General features: G+C 32.9%; 1 protein-coding gene across 2 annotated transcripts in view; it reads right to left on the bottom strand.

Moving 5' to 3' along the window:
• Positions 1-19,758, bottom strand: part of LOC143239984 (multidrug resistance-associated protein 1-like) — a 178,163-nt gene that overhangs the window by 21,270 nt on the left and 137,135 nt on the right. The window contains exons 25-27 of one of the 2 annotated variants that reach the window (XM_076481716.1): positions 18,633-18,759; positions 9,839-9,940; positions 2,516-2,662 (exon numbers count right to left, since the gene is read on the bottom strand). In XM_076481716.1, coding sequence (XP_076337831.1) covers positions 2,516-2,662; positions 9,839-9,940; positions 18,633-18,759 — 376 coding nt within the window. The remainder of the gene's footprint in view (positions 1-2,515; positions 2,663-9,838; positions 9,941-18,632; positions 18,760-19,758) is intronic. The other variant, XM_076481725.1, reaches the window with a different exon arrangement.

The raw sequence follows: 19,758 nt of genomic DNA on the forward strand, positions 1-19,758 counted from the left end.
AGTATTGGCTTGATTTTTTATTGCTTACCAGTTTTTTTACATCCAACTCAATTGCCCTTGGAAATATATATCTTGTGGTAATCTCCATCTATGCCTTCTATCCTGGTACTGTAATATAAACACCTTATTCTAATTATTTTAAAACTTTTTTGAGAATGAAACTATGCCAGTCTGTAATACTGGCTCTTAGTGGAGAGGAAGGGTGGGAGAGTGTCAGCAGAGTTAAGAATTATTGGAAATATATTTTCAATTTAAGAAAATGTTAAGTTTCAAAACACATTGAAAAGGTGGAGGGATGGTGAGGACATTATCTATACAGAAAATGGAGCCTTTCCTTTGCCCCTGAAATTACAAGAAGGACATACAACAAATGTGCTCAACCAAGGACCCAGGAATTACACCATGAATGACATCTACTGAACCAATATTGATTAAAAACAAGAGCCATGCACATACCAACTGGATATCTGAGCATCAGATCTGAACCAGTATTATGAGTAGGTTCTTGTATAAGCTGATGTCACTCCAACCAACAACTGGTATAAAAATCCAGGTACCTAAGTAGGAGAGTCTCTAACTTCGTGTTCTTTTTCAAAAATGGAAAAAAATCGTTCAAACACTCTGAAGGAAAAGTTTCTGTCCATCCTCCAGGCGTTCTGCTATTGCATTTATTACCCCCTTGAACAATGCATGCCAGGATGCTGATATGATGGGAGTGAGCCCATTAGAGAATACACAAAGTTCAAAATAAAGGGTCCCAAGAACATGTGACCCCATGACTGGAAATGTAAGATACCACTGTGGAAGTTTTGGAATGAATTTTGATTATTTTCTGCTTCAATAGATTGATACCTTGAAACTTTGCTCACTGAAGAGCAAAAGTTATGAAATATTGATCAGGAAGGAAGATTCATCTTCCTGCCATAAACCCTTGAATTCCTGATCAATGATACCCTCTCACCTAATTCCTATGAAAAGATGAATTTTGGGATGAGGAAGTTGTATTAGAATACAGATGATACTGTTGGTCTGATCCAACCACTACTTGAGATCTAAAATGTTGCTCCTGAATAAGGAGACTGAATGATTTAGTGGATTGCAGATGATTATCAATTGGTCATGTAATGAACACTGAAGGGACAACGTGTGCTTGTCCTAAAGGAATTAGATATTCAAGTGATGCCAACATCCCCAAGAGAAAGAGAAAACCATCCACGCAATAGAATAAGGAGTTGTAAGAGCATGACTGCCTGTTCTATAGCTTGGAGCTGAATAGGAGTCAGTTAAGCTTGGCTTAAAAATAGGTTGAAAAAGATACCCAAATGGACAATATATTGAGTTAGCAAGATAATGGGATTCTTCATTCTGATAAAAACTAATATGATATCATATTCTAGAATATTAGAAAATAAATATTATGAAATTCCAAAATAGAATAACCAGTATGGAACAAAAGTAAGAAGGATTTGGTTAAAATAAAAATCAATGAACAAAACGTATCTTTTTAAAGTAATTATTCTACAAATGTGTGTAATAAAACTTAACATTAAGTGTATTAATTCTTTTTATTTCTTCTCTTTATATATATATACTATAGGGGTTTAACTCCCTAAAGACACCAATTTTATAGCATACAAAGCATCAAGTATCTACATGTTACTGTTATTTAATGGCTATCTCACGTTGGCTGATAATTCCTGTTTCACTCTGAAGTTATTATATCTCTAAGAAATCTGACTTTAAAGGATAATAATGACATAATTTACTCTAGAATCACGATATTTTTAACTTGTGTAAAATAAAGAATTAACAGACTAACTTTTCAATACCCCTAAGGCGTTTACAGTGGCTTCAGTATTCTACAACAAGTTTGAGTGCAATATACCAAGCCGTGTTTGCTGTAGTCTGGCAGAAAAATAAGAATAACAATTACAAATTATCCATTTTGATGAGATTTTCATTTCTTTCCAAATCTGTGCGCTTTTTGGTATATTTTGTGTGTGTACAGCTTTAGCAGTTAATAATAAAGGTTTTTAAGTACTGTTTGAACTGAATCTTTTTTTACCCAAACATTGTATTTAGCTTTTGTGCAATTCCCTGCAGTCCTTCTTATGAACCAAACTCATGGTTCATGATATTTTGAATATCATATTACTTAATTTTATTTATATTCTATTGTTGTTTATATAGCATAGCCACAAAGTTTAACAATGTTACTGTCCACACAAGATTTCAGTCTGTGTTTAATAACTATTTTTCATATAAATGATATATTAAAGTATCCTAGATATCTCCACATAAGGTATTTTTAAATCTATTCTATTCCTTCTTTAGTTCAAGATCTAGCTTTCCTTATCTGAAATAAGGTCTGATATTTTTACAAGTGCATGGTTTTAGAAAGACTAACTTGCTAAGCTCAGTGACTTGGTAGATGATTATATTGAAAGCTGAAATATTTGTCAAACCTAACAACATTAATCTGAAGGATGTGTAAGATATGAATTATAAAAAATACCTTTTCTCCTGATTTTATAGTAATATCAACATCTCTTAAAACTAGATCTAAGCCTTCTCTATATCTTGTACTGTAGTTTCTGAATTCAACAACTCCTTTTGAGGGCCATGGTTGTCTTGGTTTCTTTTCTTGATTTTCCCATTCTGCCTATAAACAAATGTAGCCAAAGATGTTGGTAAAAAGTGTTATTTGAATTATCTTTTATATCTACAAGAAGCTTAACCATTTTAAACAAATTTTATGTTGTCATAAGTTATATCTTTAATGTTTTAATTTAAACGTTGGCTAGAGGAAGCTGCAAATGTCTTAATGAAATGTTTAGATATAAAGATTTAATAAGGTAGAGCTAAAACACCTATAAAAATATAAGGTGCAGCATAAAGCCACCTAGCATACTTTAAAGTATATTATATATATAAGATTGTTAATTGAGATCATAGTTTTTAAAGAAAGAGAACACTGAATCATTTGGTGTGTTGTTGTTGTGAAGTATTTAGACCTAAACTCCCTATTGTGCTTATACTGTTATAGAGTTACTTTGTAAAAGTAAATGGGGTTATATCACATTAGTTAGCATATCATTTGTAATGTAAGGTAGGCCTACATTGATTTAAAGTGGCGGCAAAGAGTTCAAGTGTGTAAAGGTGAAAGGAGGAAACAAACAAATTCATTATAATTTACGTGGACTGGACTTTGAATTATTTTCACCATGTGATTTAAAGAAATGAAGAATATGCTACGATTGGTGTCAGAAAATGAGATTTTTTTGTTAAAATAAAATAAAACTTTGAAAAACTTTTTTAACTCCTTAAAGAACATGATAGAACACAAACTGTGATAGGAAACTTGTGAGGCATGGTAACTAATGGAAAAAATGACTGTAATAGAGTAGATAAATAAGACAGGTGAAAACAGGATGGAAAATCAGAATGTGACAGAAAATGAAATGAATACTGAAAGGTAAGAGACAGGAAGTAAAGTGAAATTAAATGAGAGGGACCAGCTATTTAAAATATTAAAATTTTCAATGAATGTAATTAGAAACAAGATCATTGAAACTATTAAAGATGAATAGAGATGTTGCAAAAACAAGACAAAAGAAGCACAGCGAACCTGTAGTAACAAAATTGAAGTAGGATTATTGAAGCAGAAAAATACATCAGTAAAATAATACAACATCTAGATAACAAATTATTAAATGTAAAGACTAAACCATCCACACCTCTTTTTGCAATGGGTAAGAGCTCTAGCCTAAAATACTATGTGCTACAAAATATGATAAAGAACTTATATGGTTTACACCTATTATCATCACCACTACTGTAACACCTGTTACAAAAAGACCATCCTGAGCTACTGCAGCCATGATAGTATTCAATCAAGTTACTGAATTTAACTGACTACTCTAACATTGGCTAATCAAGAAACCAGTGGACTGTGATAGAAAGTTACTATGGGAGTCTTACTAAGATCAGTTTAAGTTATTTCAAGAGTGAACACGTGGAATAATCAAAAATAAACCATTTATCTTGTTGCCAGTTTAAAAGGACTAACTTTAAAATCATTAAGAAACCTTCCAATTAAAAGCCATAACGATAAATAAAACTTTGATAGCCACAAGTTTAAAGTGTCACATCAAAAAAAGAGCATCTAGAGAAAAGTTTAAAACAGTGTACATGAAGAAAGAAGAGATCTTAGCTGACCTTGTAGATTATTTTGTCCAATTATCTTACCACATGCATCTTGTGAAATGATGGATTCATTTGCATGTAACTGATTTACTGACATCAAAAATGATGAAATATGACAAGGAGGGTGAGGCAAAGCAAGCACATGATGAAAATATGACAAGAAGGTTGAGGCAAAGCAAGCACATTTCCATAAAAGAATACATGCAATTGATGCAGGAACTAGAATTAATTAAGGTTATAGATAAACAACTAAAGATACCATCTTTAAGTTGAGGAATCTTCAGGTTGATAATAATGAATCATAAATTCACATTGATGACAGTTTAGAAGAACTAAAAGGATTAGTCAGACAACTAGTTACATCGAATGGTGAAAATAAATAACAATATGATAAGTATTTTAAGTTTCCCTTGAAAGAGCACATTGCCAGGAATTGTAGACAAAAGCTTGTGGGAAACAAGAATTCCTCCTAAAGGATGCCAGAAAGAGAGGACTGTTAGAACTGTAAGAAACATGGTCATTACAGCAAAGGTGTGAGGAATTGACAACTGTTAGGCCCAGCATGGCCAGGTGGATTAAGGTGTTCAACTCGCAATCTGAGGATTGCGATTTCGAATCCCAGTCACACCAAACATGCTTGACCTTTCAGCCATGGGGGCATTATATGTGATGGTTAATCTCATTATTCGTTGGTAAAAGAGCAGCCCAAGAGCTGGCAGTGGGTGGTGATGACTAGCTGCCTTCCCTCTAGTCTTACACTGCTAAATTAGGGACGGCTAGCACAGATAGCCCTCGTATAGCTTTGCACGGAATTCCAAAACAAACAAACAGACAACTGTTAACATACCCAAAAAACATTACTCGAAGGATGTGTTTTCATGCCTAACCATATCAAAGATAAACAAAAGGCTAACCAGAAATTGGATAGGAAGAATTAGATAAAGTTATGTGGCAAATTTTAGCTTAGAATACCTGATTTTCACAATTGGTAAAAAAAATTCACTGTTCAAAGAAACCAGTTCATGAGTCAGTGGGTCTATTGATGGGAAGCCTTGCAGTAAATTGATCAATACAGATTATTCAGCTAAATACTTCAACCAAACTTGTTAATGAAAGGTAATAAACTCCCTCCAGGTATGAAAAATGACAATGGAGTGATGCAAATAGTAAATAGACAAAGTCCCAGCAAGTAAAATGCTAGAAGTCATCCTTACTATAAGATCTATGCATCTTATAATGTGTTGATAATTAGCATTGAGAAATATTTAGAACCAACTTTATGTGGATACATAGATGCAAAATTAGACTAGTTGCTTCACAGGTTATGATCAGGAAATCCCTTTGCAACTGACATTGTACTTACTATGAAAACTAGAAGTGAAGTACATATACCAGGTCTTTTTTAAAAAATAAATGTACATTTAGTGAATAGGCAATAATAAAAAGAAAAATTCCAGTGTGTCTTGATAGATTATCAGTTGGCTGAAGTATTGTGAAATGAAAAAAGAAAAGACTGTCATTAGGGAAATGAATATAACAACTATAAGATCTGATGGGGTATCACAAAAGATAAAGCTGTATGGGTAGTACTTCCACGTTAAAGAACATTAGAGGCAGTCATCTTTGAGGAAAGATGTAGGAAGTCATACACCAAACACTTATGTAAAAACAGCTGATCACATCAATTAAAAACAATGCATGACCAGAGCTGGGGAAATATTACAATTGATTCATACTGATGACAACTTACTCAAGGAATACCGAGACATCTTCTCTCATGGAATTCATGATTTAAACTAAGGTAAAAGTTCTAACACTACTACTGGGAATGCAGTTCTAATATATCAAAGAAGGGAAGCCATTAAGGTACAATGTAGAATTGAGTACTAGTCCATAGTAATTACCTATTGTACTTGTGAAGAAAGAAAATTGATCCACAAGGTTCTGTGGTGAATGAAGTTAGAAAGAAGAAAGTCTACCCACTGCCAAATACTGACTCTATGGATGCTCTATCTCGATCAAAACGACTCCCAACATTTGATCTCAAGAGTGAACATTGATAAGTTTAAATTGACAAAGCAAGTAGAAAGAAAACTGCTGTTACTGCAGTAAATGCATAGTGGGAAATTTGTTGTTACCAGATGGAATATGTAAAGCTCCTGCTAAATTTCAATGATTAATTGAATCTGCTCTGTCTGAACTACCTTGGAACATCATATACTTAGGTAGGATAATTATGCATAGGTAGACCTTTGATAACACTTATGGTGAACTAAGGATGTTTTTGGAATGGTTGAATTCAAAGAAATGTTAATTATTTTGTCAAAAAATCTGTTTTGGAGAACACTGTTTTGTTTTCTCCCAGCATAGAAGAACTGTTTACAAATCTATCAAAGATTGACTCTGTTCAGACATGGCAAACATCAAAGAATTTGCATGAGAGAAAATTTCTTGGATTGTACTCTAACTATCATCATTTTTAAAATTATTCTTCAACATAACTTGTTCTCCAAACAAACTACTTGAAAAGCCAAAACTTGGTTAAACTGCTGATTGTGAGAATGTATTATACAAGTTTAAGAAGAAACTGACTTTGTATCCATTTCTGGAAGATGATTTCCTCATGGAAACAGTTTTGTCCCAAGTATAATATAGCAAGGAGTATTTGATTGCCCATTATAGTAAGACAACAAATGCTGTAAAGGGAGGCATTGTACAACTTAAAAGGAGTCACTAAGTATTGTTTAAGTCCTGAGTCTATTCCATCATTATCATAGTGGATAGTTTATGATCTGAAAAGATAACTTACTTTTGAAGTATCTGGTGACTTTTCATAAACTAAAACACCGAATAGTGAGATGGTCCCAAAAAGTCCAAAAGAACAACTTTGATATCATATATCACCCTGGATGAAACCATGGAAATGTTGATACTTTATTTTGAAGGTTAATGTGTTAATGAAGAGTGTAAACACTGTGAGAATAGAGAAGCACAAGACAGAAAAAAATGGCCTTCTTAAAGTATAACAAATACAGACTAGTATGCAACACATGGAAAACACACAATTGAAAGCTGCTTAGGTAAAAGATATATGTTTTAAAACAATTATTCAGTGGCTCAAGAATAATGTAGAAAGACCTTAAAGTCAAACAGTTGTTTCATAAATCTAAAAACAGTGGGATTTCTTACGCTTACAACATGATATATTATGTCAAAAGTGAGAAGATATTAGTTGACAGAGTTAATGATTACAATGTTTTTATTGTGCATTACTCTAGCATTTCCATAATGTTCCAACAGTTGAACACTTAGATGTTAAAAAATACTGGAGTGGATAAAAGAATACTTCTACTGAGTTGGGTGCCAGAGGAAGGTATGGTGAGAATTAATGTAAAACACTTTAAACATGTTGTGAGTTGAAAGATCCACAAAAGCACAACATGGGTGGCTAGAGTAGTACTGTTGTTGATGCACCATTGGAAAGAGTTGCTGCTGGTGTGGTTGCCCTTTTCCATGAGTTACAGTGAGAACAGATTACATCATGGTTGTAATGGATCATTTCACCAAGTGGTCAGATACACATGCTATTCCTAAGCAGAAACTCCTACAACTATGGTGAAGGAGGTGAAAGGACCAGATTGATCACAAGGGAGCTAGCAGTTGCCAGTAGAAGGTTGAGCAGGAAGATGCAGGTTTCAGCATGTCTGGTAATAGATGAAAAAAAGAAAAAACTGGAGAGAGGGAAAAAATAGAGAGAGAAAAAGGGAGACCTTTCAGGGCCACAGTGCCTAGGATCTATAAATCCAATAACAAGGAAATTAGCTGTGGGGGAAACTGGAGTGACTTGTGCTAGAAGAATGCCTCATTCTCTGTATTAAAAAGACCTGATCAAATTATATCACTGCTGATCTTATCAGATGAGAGAAAAACAAAACAGCATATTTATTAAATCCAATAGCCAGGTTTATGGAGGAACACCAGAAAATGTGGAAGCAAGGTCTTTTACTGTTACTGTTGAATTATCACACAGCAGTACACAAAGCTACCTGCAATATACCATTATCACTGATGCTCAGGAGAGAAAAGTGCTACCAGATATTTTGTACTCTTATTTGGAGAACAGCCACTTGAGAGTTTTAAACAGGATATATAGGGATTAAGAAACATCAACAATGACACAGATGACTTTACTTTAGAATGATTTAAACCAACTAGTGGTAAAATGAAAGATTGTTAAGAATTATATCAAGATGACATGGTATAGTTGTACAATCCCTGATGCAAGAAAGGAAGAACTCCAAGGTTAAACAAGCGCTGGAAGGGGTCATATGTTATACTGAAAAGATTCAATCATTACAGAATACAGAAGGAAAGGTTATTCAAGCTAAAGATGATACATTGTGATTAGCATTGGGAATATACTAGTGAGATAATGACTAACTGGGTAAGTCAAAAGAGAACGTTTCAGCAGAAATTCAACCTGAAGTTCATATTAAGGTTACTTCCAGAGGATCATTAAGGCTGGAGCTGTCAGTGGATTTATCCTTTTATTTGGTGAAAAACAACTTCTCTAGCAGCAGCATAACCAATAAGAACAGAACAGATATCATTCCACCTGTATATTACAGGTTTTGAAAGAGAAAAACCACCAAAACGTCTTACTGAGTGGTAGATTACTGTTGTAATTATTGTATTAAGATTAAGGGGTTACACAATGCAGAAAAAGGTAATATTATAAGCTATAATTTTAATGTTTTGACCTAAATGTTAATTAGAAGAAGCAGAGGGCCTTAATGAAAGATTCAGATGTAATGTTTGCAGCATATTAGAAAGTATATTATACATGCACATATACAAGATAGTTAATAGAATGTAAAGATTTTTTTTCCCAGATAGTTGGATTAATCTGTGTTTTTTGAAGAATTTCAATCCAAGTTTGGTATCACACTTATTGTATTACTTTGTACATGCAAGTTGACTTGGTTTAAGTTAATTGACATTATCTTGAATGTAGGCATACATAATTTTAGGATAGTGTACAAATATTCAAACTTTAAGAAACATGAAAAGAGGAAGTAGGCTAATTTGTCATGGTTTACGTGTACTGAAATTTGAATAATTTTCACATTTTATCCAAAATAACCAGTAAACATATAAAAAAATACTTCCACAATATTACATTTAAATGTTTTTACAATTTTCTGAATAATACTGTGAAAACATAATAAAACAAATCTGTTTTAATCAATAACATGAAAAATGTGATTACACTATATTACGACTAAAATAATTGTTTTTAATAATATAACATTTTTGATACCTTATTCTTAAAATATAAATGCAATTTATATGTTCATTATTTTTTCACTTTGAGGTACACATTAAATAACTGAAAATCTTTTTATATAGCAAGAAAATTTATTATGACCAGAGATTAACTTCATATTATAAGTTTTTGTAACAAACTTAGTGTCTAGTAAACAGATTAAAAATATTTAAACAAGTCGACTGAAACACAAACGAATTACAATTATTCACTTACTTAATTTAGTATAATTTTCTTTTGTACAAGAATTTATTTTTTTATGAAAGAGAAAAACCCAAAATGATTTTTATCTCTTTTTAACAATACCTCAGAAGGGAGATCATTGTACTCGTCAATTCTTTCCACAGACACAATTCTTGTCTCTAGATCTGCAGCTTTACGAATCAAGTAGGTCAATGCTTCTGTCACCTGACAAAAATGTATCAACTATTTTATGTCTGTATACACATATATAATCGCAGTATAAGTCAAGTTTGTTTATGATAATAGTAATTCTGTCTCTATGAAGATAACTTATGTTCCCTTTTTCACGAAAAAAACCAGTTTGTTTGATTATTTATTTACAACTTCTCATTCACAGGTTCACAAATATTAAAAAATATATTGTAAATTACTTGATTATTCTATGTGTGTATTTCTCTTTCTGATGGCTCAGTGGCAGGTCTCATATCTTATAATGCTTAAAAATCAGGTTTTGATACCCATGGTGTTTATTTGATGGTTTATAATTATAAGAAAGATGTTTCATTGTAATTATGTTTTATTATGAGCAGTATGTTATTTATTTCACTTTTGCATTGCATTCAATAAAAATTAAGTTTTTTTGTAATATGCCACAAAGTTATTTGCGAATAATATTTTGTATTTAGTGTATTATACAAATGTATAATGTAATTAGATAAATATATGCAAACATAACTTGCACAGATAAGTTATATCTCTTACTTGTCCAGTGTATGCTGAAAAGCCAAAAAGTTAAACTTCAAAACAATAACTTTGAAATGTTAAAATAAAGCAAAGAAATATTATACTACATTTAAACCTTACTGAATTTCCAGGAAAAATCTAAACTTGTCTGAAACTATGCAAACCTCACTTAACAAGGGAGAATCTGGCTTTATGTATGAAAATAGAAAAGAATAATACAGTAAATGATAATTGGTCAAACTATTCTCTTATTTCCTCTTTACAAAACTATCTTGATCTTCTGCCCTCTAAGGCACTGCTAAAATTTTTGTGATAAGTACATCCCCCACATCCCCCATAAATTTTCCAACATTTCTGAACATGTGTGTATCATGGAACTGCTCTCAACCAATAATACTGCATCACTTATACTGGTGCAGCTAGTTTGTTCTGCTAGTCCTGCTCAATCTTCACTTTCTTCATTGTCACTATATTGTTTAGGCATGTGTTTTTCAAGTGTAACAACTCATCCTCCCATAAGTAAAGCAGATGAGTTTCTGCCCATCCTTGCCAACCATTTGATTGAATAAATTGAAGTCAGTCTGCTTTTCAAAATAGGGAGTTGCAGACACCCTTTTCACTTTCTTTAGTGTGGCATTCCTCTAGACTTCCCACTATGGATATCCCCCCCTCTTTCAGTGAAACACAGAAGTCCTTACCACTTTCCAGTTGCTGGGGTGGTGGACCATGAAAGCTTTCCTCCAGAATGAGTTTAGAAGTTTACCATACTTCCCTAGTATGGTAAACTTATGCTCAGTAAGAAGAGGACAAAGCTGATTCTCCTAATTTCAATTTTCCCTAGATGCTTTATCCCCAGTGGATATAGGTCCAGCCTACAAAAGATCCTCCTCATAATATTGGGTTCATTATGACATTAGATAAACATCTACAGAACACACACTTAGTTTTTCAACCACGTTAACTTGATACACCCCAACATTAAGTTCACCTGTAAAAAGGAAAAAAATTAACCAAATAGCATTTCTCAACCTTAGAATCACTAGAACAGATACACAATTCCAAACAATAACATAATAATCACCCATACTGGATTATACTATTCCCTGGAACTCAGTACATGAAACAAAACAAAAACTCAACATATTATGAAACCAAATTAACACAGCCACAAAACTATGCTCACCTGATAAAATTAACGATGAAATCAACAAAATAAAACAACACTTCATCAACATCAACAAATTTCCTCAAAAAACCGTGAAAACATTATACACACACACACACACCTAGACCAACAACAAACAAACAATAAATCCCAAGATACATCAAACTACAAAACCTTAAACTGCAGCATACCATATATTCCCAACATCATCTAAAAACTAATCAACATTTGGAAAAACTTAACAAAACACAACATTCCAGTAAACACCAAATTTATTCAAAATCCAGGTACAAAACTAAAATCCATACTATGTAAAAACTACACTTAAAACACCCAATATAATTTATAAAATACAATACAACAACTGCCACATCTTCTATATTGGAGAAACAAGCAGAGAAATGAAAACCACATTCAAATAACACAAAAAAACAACTTTACACATTTTTGAACACTGCAAATCAAAGAAACACAACATAACTATAGAAAATACCCAGATACTAAGTAGGGAAATAAATATAAACAAGATAAAAATTAAAGAAGCCCTACTTACACAACAACTAAAATCAAAATTAAACCATGATAAAGGAACACTTCTATATCTATACTAATTAATAACTTAACATTCAACTGCAACCCCCCTACAATCTCATACCCATTTTCACTCTTGTCCCTAAGACCTGCCAGCAATGGTCAGTTGCAAACTCTTTCTTTGTTGACCTGAAGGTGATCTAGGAAGGTTGAAATGTTGTTCTCTCCTTATCAATAAAAGTGTTAATACCTGTACCAGCCATTTTGAGATACATTTTTATTTCAAATGGTTTTCTCATCATCAAGAATTACAAGAGTGTAGTTCAGTTGAATGGTGAAACTCAAAAGTGTTTTACAGTCTCATTAAACAAATAATTACTAGTATAATTTAGCTGAACTATGCTATTCAGTCAAACTTGCCAGAATCAATAGTCATCCTATCACTACCTAGTACATCAAAACACTTTCAAATACACATTTATAAACCAAGGCAGAAGAGGTTCATCCATAACATAAGGTTGCAGTTTATCCATGTGTTAATGTATTTGGGTATGCTCTTTGAATGGTGGATCTTTTATGTCCAATTAATCCTGAAAGTACATGCAACACACAATCTTCATGCTGAAAAGTACTTCCCTTGGATGTTTTGTTGTATCATTGCTTCTGCCATATTGCAGCCTTTCCTAGCTCTCAGTGTACAAATTTGTACGTGTCCTTCAATGACATTCTCAGCCAGTGCACACTGACTTGTGACACAACTGATAAACTGGAAGATGGTATGTACATGTCATCTAAAGGAAGCATGAGTTCCAACACAGTCATGAGCATTTTGAGCAAACATTTAAACAATTCTTGTTTTGTTGTTTAATACACCATTATGACATACAGGAAACCATTTCCCAGTTTGACTTCAATTAACAAACTTATCATTTATGTGCTTGACAGCCTGTATCACTCTTTTGTTCAAATCATGAGACTGAAATGATAAAATAAAGAATATATATAATCAACATCACCAACACTGTGCACAACTCAGAGAATAACTGGTTATTGAACGTACTTCTCTGATCAGAGTGAATATTTTCAGATGAGCCTAAAAATGCTATCTTTTGTTCTGCCAACATATTAGTAATGAAATGTGTTTAAGTATCAACTAATTGGTACACTTAGTGTTACTTAGTGAAGTAACCAGCAATAACCAGAACATATCAATTACCTTGCTCAGCCTCACAGAAGAATCAACAGTTATTTGCTGGAGTTTACCCTGTCTATGTCAGTTTTCTCTAGGCTGCACAGAGTGTAGAAGTGCACTAGCTGCAATACTGAGATTAACATACAGGTGGTCAACAACGTTGGTACAATACACTGTCACAAACCTGTAACTAATAGTACACGTATCACAGATTGTGTGTGCCCACACTATGTTCCTTGGGTTACACTGGAAACATATTATAATTGCTTTAAGACAAGGAATGACCATATTAGTTTTAGGTCACTTAATTGCTTTTCCTACATCTTGAGATGTACGTTTTTGAATCCATTCAATGGTGGAATCATCTAAAACCTCAATCTGTGTCACAACAGCTGAAATTGATATGGCTTTGATACAGTGTTCCAGATCTTGACATTCAACAGATGAACATAGCATCACAATGTGGCATGATGGTCCATTTAATGGTGACACTGTCCACCCAACAAATGTTTTTAATTTTTTAAGAGTCATTGACCTTTTTTAATTCTATTTAAGTTTTTATCTGACATTGGATCACTGTTTTTATTTTAACTTCATATCCCTTTACACTTTTAATACTTTTACTGTTATTTTTTACCGGTTGTTTGGTACAGATAGCCTAACTGCTTTGCACCATAAAACACTAAACAACATACCAGCAGAATTGAATGTTTAGCCATATGACAGTCACTGCAGAATCTGTTAATGTCATGTTCTTCTTGATTCACCAATAATCCTGAGGATTATGCACTCAGAGAAAGCTACATGATCCAATCATAACATCCACTGTATCTATGAGTTAGCAATCTTCCCAATGCTCAAGAGAAGCCATCATGGTGGTTATTTAATTGTATTTGTATTGCCCAATTCTGTGGAGTGGTGAGTAATTGTTGTTCTACCCAGTTGGACCCCAGGACCCACAGGTATATAGGTATACTTAATCAGTAGGCTACTGAAACTTTACCAATGTTTTGAGTATAGATGGTTGCTGCAATCCTAAACTAGCAATACAAGATGCATAGGTAACTGAGTAATCACTTTGGGATACTACAACAGAAGTATAGCTGGTGCTTGATCAGTCTCATCCGGTAAAGCGAATGATTAGAGGCCTTGGGGCCGAAACGACCTCAACCTATTCTCAAACTTTAAAGAACATTTAACAAACCTGCCAAATCAACATCACCAACACTGTGCACAACTCAGAGAATAACTGGTTATTGAACGTACTTCTCTGATCAGAGTGAATATTTTCAGATAGCCTAAAAATGCTATCTTTTGTTAGGTTAGGTTATACAGATGATTTGTATATGGTGAGTGCATAGTGACTACACAACAGTGTAGTACCAGAATTTCACTTGGTACTACTAAATTTTAATAATAACTAATAAGCTAAAGACGTTTCTTTAGCTTATAATCTCTTCTTTCCAAGTTCAACCTTTTTTGTTTTTCTATCTCTATTTTTTAGCATTTTTTTCCCTATAGTCTTTGCTTACAGTTGCTATAAGTCATTTTAGCAGATCTTAACATTTCTCTATTGAGTGGGATTTTATGGTACTGAAGCTTACCAGGATCTGAAAACTTTATCATGTCCTTGACAGTTCTTACAGCACTCAGAGATTTCTCTCCAGTGGTAATTCTGTCTTTGATGACAACATTTGTATTAATAGACAAACTTCTTTCTGTCTCTGCATTTCCATGAGACAATACTAAATTTTTCTTGACAAGAGACAGAAATATATATACTTCAAATTTTCCACTGTCAAGCTTTTCAAGACTTGCCTCCAGAAATGATCCATCCTTTCCCTGTCTTCTAAATCATCTTTTTGGTACATTTTCCACTGACCTGTAATGTTAGTTATAACATTCTCTTCAAATATTAGTTGTCTAGATAAAACCTCTACATCTGTGACAGGACCTTGATCAAATCTTTTCATTGAAGACAAACAAGTTAGTGCTTTGATCAATTTGTTTTTAGTGGTTTTGATACTGCAGTGTAGAATCACTGTATTCAAAGAAATTTATTTGTGCCAGGTCTCTGTTTTTATCTTGGTAAGCTTATGTTTTGCTTCTCCACAGACAATGCCCTCATCATCTAGCTGGTTTTTAATGCTAATATCTAGATTTTTCAGGTCTTCTGGTGCTATGCTATTAAACAACACTTGCTTTGACAAACCATTTCAGAATGCTATAAACCAACTTCAGACTATTGGTGGGACTGAGAGTACCCTACTGTCTTACTGATCATTTATCTTTTGCATGATTGTCCAGTATCTAACACGCTGGTGGTTATCATCCTGCACCAGCACAATATGTCTGATTCTTGGAAGGCTGGATTGATTGTCAGCATGGAGAAACTTTTCACTATTCCATTCACCACAAGTTTTTTCAGCAAATATTCACTGTCTCACCTACTGGTTAAACAATTTCTGTTGGTTGAGTTTACTTACCAATGGCATTTCACTTTTTTCCTTACTTCTCTCTCTCTCCTGTAGTTTGTAAGTACCTAAGGTTTCTTTAAAGACTGCCCCACTACACGTTGTTTCACATTCTTCAGATTGCTCTCCATTCCAATCACCCTCAATTATATGGATTTCACTATTTCCAAGGATCAGTCTCATGAAAATGACTTAGTTTGTCTTTCTGGGTTAACTGGATGGAATCTCTTCTTTTTTATTATGCTTGAGGCTTAATAATGGTGGCTTCTATGTCCGAGTTCCAGTGGAAGACTTTCTTAAGGTCTAATTACTTTACTTGCATGCTGCTCAGCTCCTGACTTGATCTTTTTCAGCTCATACATCCAAAATCCATCTAAAAAACTTCTATATGCAAGCACCTAATTATGGTACTTACAGGAAATTAACTAAACCTGTCATAAACACAATCGAAAAAGGAAAAACCTCCCCAACAGCAATATCCTCAGGTACAGCACCAAAATTTCTCTACTATCTTTGGTATTATTCATACAATTATGGAGTCATTAAAAGATATCTTAGACATAAGAGAACTGATGTTATGGAATGGCCAGATCAATCACCTAATACCAATTCAATATAAAATTTATGGGCTGAGTTAAACTGACTAAGAAAAGATTCCAAGCCAAACACAGAAAATAAACTTTTTTAAGTACTCACAGAAGAATGGCAGTCAGTCACTCAGGAATATATGCAAAAACTCATTGAAAACATCCCAGGATGATGTGAAGTAATAATAAGATCCAAGGGAATGCTGACTAAAATATTAACTTATGAAATTGGTCTCTCTTATTTTAAGTTTCAGTTTTACGTTTGATTATTGCAAAGAAACTTGTTTGATCATTCAGTAAGCTAATTGGAAAAAGAATATCCAAGAAACTACAGCAGATCCACAATACTTTTTATTAGAAAATGTAACTAAAATCATAAAAGAGCTCAGGTATTTATGAAACTTAGTGTCAAAATTATGATTTTAAATCATATTGGAACAGATCTTGTCGAATCAGTGATGTCGAGAAAACCACTTGTAGAGAAATATATATGCAAAAATGGATCGTTTGGGTTGAAAAAATATTTTACATAGAAGAGCAAACAACGTTTCGACCTTCTATGTGAAATATTTTCTCAACCCAAAGGAGCCATTTTTGCATATATAGATCTTGTCAAATGTGTTCTAAAAACATATAGTTTTACATATTTTTTTGTTATCTACTAAAAGATATAACAAATTAACAACATTTGGGGGAGAGGGCACAATTTTTGTATACCCCATGTACATCACAACAATCTTTACCCAATTAAAACAACCAAAAGTCAAACACAAGACAAGGGCAAGTATTTGTTGTGAGTAAGCTAAACTGGTAAAAGAAGTGTAGATTATCCTTTTACAGATCTCTTTCACTAGTCCATTGTGAGCTTCTTCCTCTTCCAAAGGTAGAAAAAATAAATTTAAAATACAACAGAAAGTGTTACACAACGTTAAAATAAATCAAAACTGACATTAAACATTAACATTTGGCTAAAATCAAATCTCATTGAATATCTGGGAGAACTAGAGATTTTAAAGTTGCATGAAATTGCAAAACTCGTGCAACAAGGGAAAACCTTGTTTTAAATACTAAAATAAAATAACACACATAATGGCAGGTTTTTCACAAGACCTAGAGCCAAACACGTTTGTGTGTAAAAGTGTGGAGCTCTCTGGGCCATTACCAAATTCTCTGACAGAAAAGACAACTGTATATTTTATAATTTCACAAGTGCCATGGCCCCCTTTGCTTCCTAGATCCACTAGTGAAAAGGAGTATCAGTTCTTTTCTTAATAAATATTTTATTGTGCAGATATTTTAGCACTGTCCTTCCTTTAACTGCATACACATGCACAAATATAATTTTATTTTACTTTTCACTTTAAGATTTTTTAATAACTACTAACATATAACACTAATTTATAAATACAAGCTGTAAACTTCATTTCTGATTGAGTTAAATGAGGTCAACAACATGCACTTATATTAAAAAAAAAGCAATATGTTTTTAGATTTCTCAAAGATAACCTGGTGTGATGAATTTTGTACAAAGCCCCTCATAGACTATTGGTGCTAACCATCCTTAATTTTGAAGTGCTAGACTAGAGGGAAGGAAGCTTGTCAACACCACCCACCATCAACTCTTGGGGTACTCTTTACCTAAAAATAGTGTAATTAATTATAACATTATAATACCCCCATGACTAAAAAACACAAGCATTCAATGACAGGGTTTGATTGAGAGTTTATTTACAAGATGATGCTGGCAGGCTAGTTTGAATGAAAAACACTTCTGGAAAATTACTGATGTTTGTAGAGAACAATTGGATTTATAGCACCATATATGCTTTTTACTGAACCCAGTGATAAACCTAAAACAGCAACAGAGAATATGTATTATTCTAAATGAGGACTACACTGATTACCCCTGTCTTAAGAGCTATTATTGATTGTAATCTGATATGGTTTACCAAAATAAATAAAGTTCTCTGTCATTTTGAATACTCTTTGTATATTTTTTATTAGTTAATGATGGAAATATCGTCTTAAAGATAAACTTTCCAAAGTTGCATAAATAAAGGAGTGATAAAGAGACTTAAAGTACGTGTCTGTTATGTATCATGTTTTTATTATTTTTTATTATTATTATTTTTCAGAATATTGCCTGTTTGACAGACGAAATAGACTCCTACTATATCATGCAATTATTAACAAAGGTTTATACAGTCAAAATAGTAATACTCACATTCAGAGCATAAGACAGAGACAACCCTACAATCCCTGGACTCAAACTATCTCTTCCAAATACAGCTAGAAGTGATGCTGCTAATACAATGATTGAGCTCAAGAAGTCTAAACGAATAGCAAGCCACCTGCAACATTTGTTATATATATAAATTAATGGAATAGCTTCAAAACTATTATAATATTTACATTAGTTGTCAATAGGTGATCAAATCCAGCACTATCAAACAATAATGAACTTAATATAAGAGACTAATAGGTAATGGTAAGTAATATTTCATAGAAATAAAATAAAGTTACTCTTAAAGTATTTCTCCGAAATATTACTTACCATTACCTATTAGTCTCTTATATTAAGTTCATTATTGTTTGATAGTGCTGGATTTGATCACCTATTGACAACTAATGTAAATAATATAAGAGACTAATAGGTAATGGTAAGTAATATTTTATAGAAATACTTTTAGAGTAACTTTATTTTATTTCTACTTTTGATTTTAATACACCTCTTTAAGGGTAACTGCTTTCCCATAATTGACAGCAGACAGTGAAAGGTAGTAAGAGGTAAGACACTGCAGGTATTAGCATTCAACTCTGTACCCTTAATTAATTTTGCACAACTGCTGAGTGGTTTCTCATCTGCTTTTTGGATTTTGTCTGATAGATGGGACTCCAGTGCTTTTGGGTGCTATTACCACAGACAATCTCCTTCATGGCCTTTGGATTAAGACTGGAAAAAGCAATGAATGTTTATCCAAAGTTTTGTAATTTTCTTATATATATATGCATATATAGCTAGATAAATGGCTCAATAATTATCAGTTGCAATTATTGCTAATAGGTAATTTAACTCAGCACTGTTAAACAATAAGGAATGTATAATCATTTAATACATTTCCATTTCTGGTTAATAATCTATAGTTATAATAGATTAAAACACTGGGAATAAACCATCTATCAAGCAAAATCCAAAATGCCAAAGTTATACAAGTTGACAATAGAAAATCAAAATACAAGTGTGGAGGTGAGTGGTTAAACCCACACTGTCTCACCTCCTACTGCCTTTCACTGTCTGCAGCCAGGTATGGGAAGGCAGTTATCTTTAAAGTTATTTATATTTTAAAAGT

Source organism: Tachypleus tridentatus, chromosome 2, assembly GCF_004210375.1.
Source record: "Tachypleus tridentatus isolate NWPU-2018 chromosome 2, ASM421037v1, whole genome shotgun sequence".
Taxonomy (NCBI): domain Eukaryota; kingdom Metazoa; phylum Arthropoda; class Merostomata; order Xiphosura; family Limulidae; genus Tachypleus; species Tachypleus tridentatus.